Below are 7500 nucleotides of genomic sequence, written 5' to 3'. Positions count from 1 at the left end.
AAAAACCTGGAAATGACTGAAACGTGCGTTCTCTTAACTAGTACCATAGGTTCCTTTGTTGGATAGTCATGAGAATTTGGTGTTATATCACTCCTCAAGCTGATAAAATTCTTCATTCTCAATACCTGTCAGACTGACATTTCATTGAAATTGTGAGGAGGATTTACATACTGCTCACTCCTGGGAGTAAAAGGGTTAAACCTTTTTTTTCTGATCACCTTTGTTAGTGCTGTATCAACTAAAGCAATCTTGGCAACATAAAGGTTTGCTTGAAAAAACTCAGCCTTTAACAGGACTCAAAGCCATGCGATTGCGCTTCACTTGCTCTACCAATTGAGCCGTCAAGTGCATTGGGAACTGGTCACTTGTGAGTTCGATTTATATAATATACATCCCAGTCACGCGGTCGTGGGTCCTGGGTTCAAGCCCTGTTCAAGCGTGGAATTTTTTCAGGCCTTCGTCGCAACTGGGCAACGGCTTAACTGCGATGATTTCCAACTATCATTTATTTCAATTTCCGTTCTTCAAATTTATAAACATTTCATACATTCCACAGCATTCATAAATGTATACTAAGGTTTCTTTCATGACCTATCTTCCTGCAGCTCTCAAATGTGGTTGTCAACTGCCTAAATCCATTCTTCAAAGTAGATTGTAAAGCAGGCAGGATCCTGAATACAGAGGACTTTAAGTACTTGGCTCGGAAGGTGAGTTACTATATCCCACAGGCAGTAGGAAACTTGGAATTTCAGCCATTGCCCTATTAACATTGCTTGATCCAACGTAGTTGTTTGAAAGAAGAAAATGTACAGTTACTGAGAACTTCACAATTTGAGGGGACTGTAGGTGAGGTTAACTTGTTCAGGGGATGTTCATGTAATTTACACCTCTTTCTTTCATTCCGAGGCAACAGGAAAGTTCCTGTCTGTTGCAAAGGCAGTGCAGTAGGAACATGTCGTTTCTGAGATAAAGTGAGGTGCCTCTAACAGTTGTGTTCTACATTTCATTTTTAGTTAACCCATGGAATCTTGATGAAAGAGCTTAGTCACCTAAAAACCGAGGAAACGTTGCATTGCAATGACTCTGTCAAGATCAAGACAAAGGAATATATTCGTACATATATGAAGAAATTTGGACCTGTTTATAAGAGGACTTAAACTTGTATGTGGCTTAAGGAGTCCCCGACTTGGAACTGACAACACCCCTCTCTCTTTTTTTAGGCCTTCTACATTTAGAACATCTTTCCTGCCAAGTATTGAGTCTCTAAGCCAATCCATGTGTGTCACTGTTTGTGTTTCATATGCATAAGTTAAGCAATGAAAAAGTACAAAGGAAACCTTCACTCAAAATGGCGGTACAAGTTGTTTGTTCCCAGCCGCGAGCTCCTGGTTTTAGTTTAATTATTATTTTTTTAGAAATTGTGCCGTTAGGGTCAACACGTTTTAGCATTCAAGCAGTTTTATTGTTTTTTGTGCCTTGATGTATATATATATATATATGTATGTATATCTATATCGTGAGTGAGTAGTATTCAGATTTTACGCCCACTCTGTGGATCACAGAGGAAAGGATATTATTTTACACCGCCAGTTTTAATTACAAACGAAAAAACGATTGGACCTTTTTCTACGCCCTTCTTTTTAGTGTACAGCCAAATGGACTATTGGTTTTCTCAGTGACCAAACCTTCAATAGCATTTGTTAGAAGCGAGAGTGAAGATTGCCATGTCTTAATTCCAGACTAGTTTTTTTCCTTTTGTTAATTTAAGCCATTTTGATTATTTTTGATGTATTAGGATTGCCTTATTGTTCTGATACAAATAGCTTTTGTAAAAAAGACATTATTATGTACTCAACAGAATATCGCGTTTCTGATTGGTTAAGGGCGAATACATAAACAGGTGGTGGAGTGTCATAGAGGTTATAGAGTACAGTATGGCGATGGAGTAATTTTGAGTATATGATATAAAAAAAATCGTATAAATTTGCTTGTGCATTTCGTGGTTTATGGTCACTCGTTATGTTTTGAACATTCTCAGATTTTGAGAACTTACCAAACATCACAGGTGACCATGAATCATGAAATGCACTCGCAGTTACACAATTTTCTGTACATATTATGCGACTGTGAAGCCTGGTTTTCACTAGCGATGCAAGCAGCACGAGCAGCTTGTGCTAGTGAAAACGAATGTCGGCGTAGGCATCAAAATCAACTAGGGCATCTGCCATTTTGTTCAAATGCTCAGACACGGGGAATCTGGAACGAATGCTTTAATTGGCCAGACATATCAAAGTTCTTTGTGCATATGCTGCGTTTCGTTTTCACTTGACGCAAGGAAACGCAGGCATAAGCGCAAGCATGCTTGTGCTTGCGTCAACCCCATTTTCACAGTGACATAAGCGCTTTTATGCTTGCACTTGTGCTTGCGTCTCTAGTGAAAACCATGCTTAACACTTCACAATTATTCAACAGGATGGTGCCTGGGGAATTTACAAGTTTTCTTAAAATCGCTCTTTTTATCTGTAATTCAAACGGCGTTTTTGGGATGTTATCCCAAAATGGAGTGTAAAAAAGTACAGATGTCAAAATATAGGCTTTCTGTTCTTGTACCATTATTTATTATTCTTCAGGAAATTTGAGATGTGGACTTGTTAATTTTTATTAATTATCTTGTTTCCGCTGTCTTAAAAATGTCAAATCACGAAGATTTGTAACTTGTAAACTTTTAAGAACTTTTAAACTTTTTTCCTGAAAAAGCAGGTTGTAATTTTTGAGCTCGTACCTCTTTTTTCCATTTTATTTATATAATTTTAAAGATCTGTTTTAACCCAAAATCGCTTTTGTTGCTCATCATTTTATTTTCTGAAACTGCCGTGCATTTGTTTGGGTTGTTTCGTTGTCATTAGGGTGCTTATTTTTAAGACCTTGGTTTCCAAGAGATTGTTTTTACTTTAGTTAACCCATTGACCCCTGAGAGAGACAATTTTGCCCTGTCTAATGCCAGACGATTTTACTCATCTGTGGGTTAATTACAAAAATAATCACATCATTAGCAGTTTCATTGAATATAAATCACTTTTTTATATACTTAAAGAATATCACGTTTCTGATTGGTCAATGATGAATGCATAAATTAAGTTAGAGAGTGAAATACGGAAGTTGCTATGGAAAAAGCAATTGAGTAATTTTGTGGAGTATATAGAAACCCTTGTATACCCCTTACATTCCTCTGTATACTCTTGCATACTTCAACCTTGCATATTCCTATATGCATAATTATGTAAACCCTTGCATACTCCAACAACTGGGAATCCAGCTCCACAACCACTAAGGGATAGCAAATTAAAAAAAACCAGAGGGGGAGGGTAAAAATCATCCTTGCACAGGAGCCCAAAGACCAAATTGTTTGCAGGGTGTTTTTTCTGTAAAATTTGCACAGTAAGGCACAAACGCTTACAGCATTTTCATTGGGCAATTTCCCTTTGCAGAAATGTTTTGGTAATAGTCCCCCTCCCCTCCCCTCCCCTGGAAACCTGCTGACAGTAAAGGTATCTGTTATTGTTAGGTTTTTTGAAGTATTTACCATATATAGTATTCTAGAGTATACAAGGGTATAGAAGGTATTGTGTTATACACTTAATGTATGGTCGCAAGGGAAACAGTTTTGTTTCCCTGAGAGTCCTCATGTTTCCTGAGACAAAGTTGAGGGAAAACGAAACTAACTAGTTTCCCGAGGGACCAGACATTAAGTGCTTTGCTATATATTTAGACTTTCCCTGCAACAATTGCAGCAAAAAATCCGGACCTGGCAACAACTGCCGAATTGCATCCCAGTCTGGATACATTTGAATTTGATCAGGGCCACGTGACCAAGAATCAACCAATCACAAAGCTCGTTTTGTTGAGCGAAAGTCTAGGTATATAACAATGGAAATTGTATGAATGGGAGTGCATTTCGTGATCTATGGACATGAGTGCAATTGGAGAACTTGCAAAAAAATCACTAGTGACCATAAATCATGAAATGCACGAGCAAGTTCATGTTTTTTATTTATTACATACCAAATAATATACATGAAAAAATTACTCTATTCTGATTGGCTAAGAGCAGTGCAGTTCAGGTGTAAGACCAGTGCAAATCACATTGAAACTCTGGATTATGATTGGCTAATAAACAATAGGGTTCTTCAAAACCAATTAAATCTTTTGTTTTCAAATCAAGCACGCCCTGATTGCATGGTACATGTGCTTTTCTTCTGCTTAACCATCTCAAATTTTTTCATGTATATTATTAATAAGTAATCACATGATTTTTTGAGTGCAATTTGGAATAAATAAGCACTTGCAAATTTTTTCCAAAGACAACTCGCCCTACAGGCTCATGCAATTTTGGTCGTCTTTGAAAAAAATTTCTTGTGCGTATATATTCCAAATTGCACTTATTACATTCATTTAGAAAGCACTCGTGACTCTTACAATCTAACTGGCTCTCAACAGTGCGATTTATTCACAAATCGCACTATTTTTTGCTCTAAATCACATCTTTTCCCCAGCCAATGAGAAAAGAACACTAAAACGAAACAAGCAATCAGATTTCAAGGCTTGTTTAAAGTAACCAATCAAATTGCAGGAAAGTGGAAGACTATAAAAGCCATTGTGTGGCGAATTTTGCAACTTTTCTTATCAACTGGATCAATAAAATATTGATAGTGAGTAAAATCCTGTATTTGAACAATTTAATTGTGTGATTGATTTGTGAATGGATATAATAAAGTGGTATGGTAAATGAACTTTGTGTTGTGCAATTTAGGTATGAAATCATACTTGTGATTTTAACGAAGCTCAAACAACTGCAGTTTTAACACTTCAACAAACTGCACTATTTTGAAGGATTGAATCTACCAAACTTTTTCACTTAATGGTAATGTTATGATACCATATGAAACACCAATTTAAAAAAAATAAGGTGGCTCTGAATCCATTTGAGAGGAATTTTTTTAACTTTGCAGAGAGTTTGGTCTTAGCCTGCTACGGTTATCACTTTTCAGTAATAAAAAATGGGGTCACCGAGTTTGTTATTGAGATGTAAGTGCTTAAACACAAAATGTAGGGAGTTTTTAGATGGTTCTTTTGTTGCCATGATAATTTATTACGTAGAGTTAATATGTGCGCCTTGTTAAACAATTATTGGTGTTTGGTATGGTACCATGACATTGCCATTAAGTGAAACAGTGTTGTAGAGTTAATCTTTGTAATAACACATTCGCTCTAGATTATTGAAACCGGTTTGAGCCACCTTAAATCGAACTCCCGCTGCGCGCTCAATCAATTTTGAACTCATACGTGTGATTTCAGACCATATTGCATTTCACTCAGTTCAATTAGTACGGGTAATCAAATGATGACAATTTTGGGACGCAAAACGCAAGTGAAATCATTCCCTGATTCACAAGACTAGTATACCATTTGATTAACTATTAATATCATAGGTGACAAAGAACGTTCGGAAGACGCCATTGAGATTTCACACGTGAAATTATAAATCAATGCCGAAATTTCTGGCCAAAATTAAGGAGTAATTTCTCACCCATGTTATTACCATTATTGTGTGGTCCCGAGGGAAACAGTTTTGTTTTGTCGAGGGAAACCTAAACTAACTAGTTTCCGGAGGGACCATTCATGAAGTGCGTTGTTATATATTTAGACTTTCCCTCCAACGATCACATCAAAACAAACAAAGGCGGGCAACGACTGCTGAATTTCTATGCCGGTTGAGATACATTTGAATTTGATCAGAGGCATGTGACCAAGAATCAACCAATCACAGTGCTCATTTTGTTGAGTGAACGTCTTGGTCTATAACAAAGAGGTATACGGTATACAAGGGTTTACAGAGGTACCCTTAAAAATTATTCCACTAGTGCGCATTGAATATGAGATGATAGGCAGCCAACAAGGCGTGTAGTGCCAAGTTTGCTATAATCTCATATCTAAAAAGAGCGGGTGGAATTGTTTCATTAACCCCCCTCCCCCAAATATAGAGTTTTTGGCTTTTAATTTTTAGCTGACGCATACGATTACCATATTTGTAGAGCATGGTATATTTAACAATTATTTCATGAGCGCGCGTTGGATTTGTGATGATAGATAGCCAACGAGGTGCGTAGCGCCGAGTTGGCTATAATCATCTCATATCCAACAAGCGCGAGTGGAATACTTGTTTTATTAAAAACGCCACCAAAATATAGAAAACTAGACTACAATAAAAATAAAAAGGCCCAAAAAATCACGCCTATGCTTGCCGTATTTGTAGATCATGGTATAATGACTCATAACCCATGATGGCTTAGCCAATCAAAACTCTCGAATTTCATTATTCAATGATCCAGTTTTTAATAATAAGTAATATACATGAATGTATAAATTTTCAACCTCGGTTAATGCATTTCTCGTGCTCTGATTGGTTCACTCAATCTCGGTTATCAGCTTATTTACCTTAGTTTGACCTTATATGGTAAATGACTGCGCTAAGCGTTGCTAGGCTAAAAAAATTTTTCGCCGGAAGCGAAATGTCTCTCACCGAAAACAAAATTTTTTTGTGGAAAGTTCCGACATTCAGGAGTACGCCAAAAGGTAAGAAATGTTTTTGTGATGAGCTTGCGTCTGTCTTACACAACATCGCATCAGTTCTCATCAAGTTTTTTCGATTTCGCTCGTTTTTCCTACTTTCTAAACTTTTGGGAGTTTAAGGAATTTAATAAAACGATTATTCCATTCACACTTGTTGGATATGAGACTGGTTATAGCTATTGGCTATTTACCATCTCATATCCAACAAGCGTGAATGGAATAATTGTTAATTATACCATGCCATAGAAAATACAGCCAATCTGAATGCAGGAAAGCTCTTGTATATTCGTCAGTATTCCACCGAACCTTCCCGTCGATCATTGCAACTCAAAGGTATCACACCCAACCTTCCCATTGTGCCTTACTGGCCACTGTATTTTCTTTGAAATGGTATAAATAGTTACCCAACGCTTTCGAGTGGTATGACGTGGAATATCCCACTCGTCACTTGTATTTTCTTGGTATACACACTCGTCTAAAGGCTCGTTTATATAACAAGAAAATACGAGCGACTCGTGGGATATTCCATGGTATACAACTCGAAAGCGTTGCATAACTAGTACGTAAACGTATATACACCTTTGCATATATTTTTTAAAGAAGTTTTCATTGGCCATCGTGGTATATGAGCTATTATTAAAAACTGGATCATTGGATAATGCAATTCGAGAGTTTTGATTGGCTAAGCTATCATGGGTTATGAGTCATTATACCATGATCTACAAACACGGCAAGCATATGCGTGATTTTTTGGGCCTTTTTACTTTTATTGTTGTCTAGTTTTCTATATTTTGGGGGTGTTTTTAATAAAACAATTATTCCATGAGCGCTTGTTGGATATGAGATGATTATAGCCAACTCGGCGCTACG

At 36.9% G+C, this 7500-nt stretch overlaps 1 protein-coding gene across 2 annotated transcripts in view; it reads left to right on the top strand.

The window, feature by feature from the left end:
• Nucleotides 1-3046, top strand: part of LOC137984365 (histone-lysine N-methyltransferase SETD2-like) — a 40767-nt gene extending 37721 nt beyond the window's left edge. For both annotated transcript variants that reach the window (XM_068831538.1, XM_068831537.1), the window contains exons 22-23: nt 606-707; nt 1014-3046. In XM_068831538.1, the coding sequence (XP_068687639.1) occupies nt 606-707; nt 1014-1157 (246 nt within the window). In that variant the 3' untranslated portion in view covers nt 1158-3046. The remainder of the gene's footprint in view (nt 1-605; nt 708-1013) is intronic.
• Nucleotides 3047-7500: the final 4454 nt, after the last annotated feature.

Source organism: Montipora foliosa, chromosome 14 (assembly GCF_036669935.1).
Source record: "Montipora foliosa isolate CH-2021 chromosome 14, ASM3666993v2, whole genome shotgun sequence".
In the NCBI taxonomy this organism is placed as follows: Eukaryota; Metazoa; Cnidaria; class Anthozoa; order Scleractinia; family Acroporidae; genus Montipora; species Montipora foliosa.
This window is presented reverse-complemented; position numbering and strand designations above follow the sequence as displayed.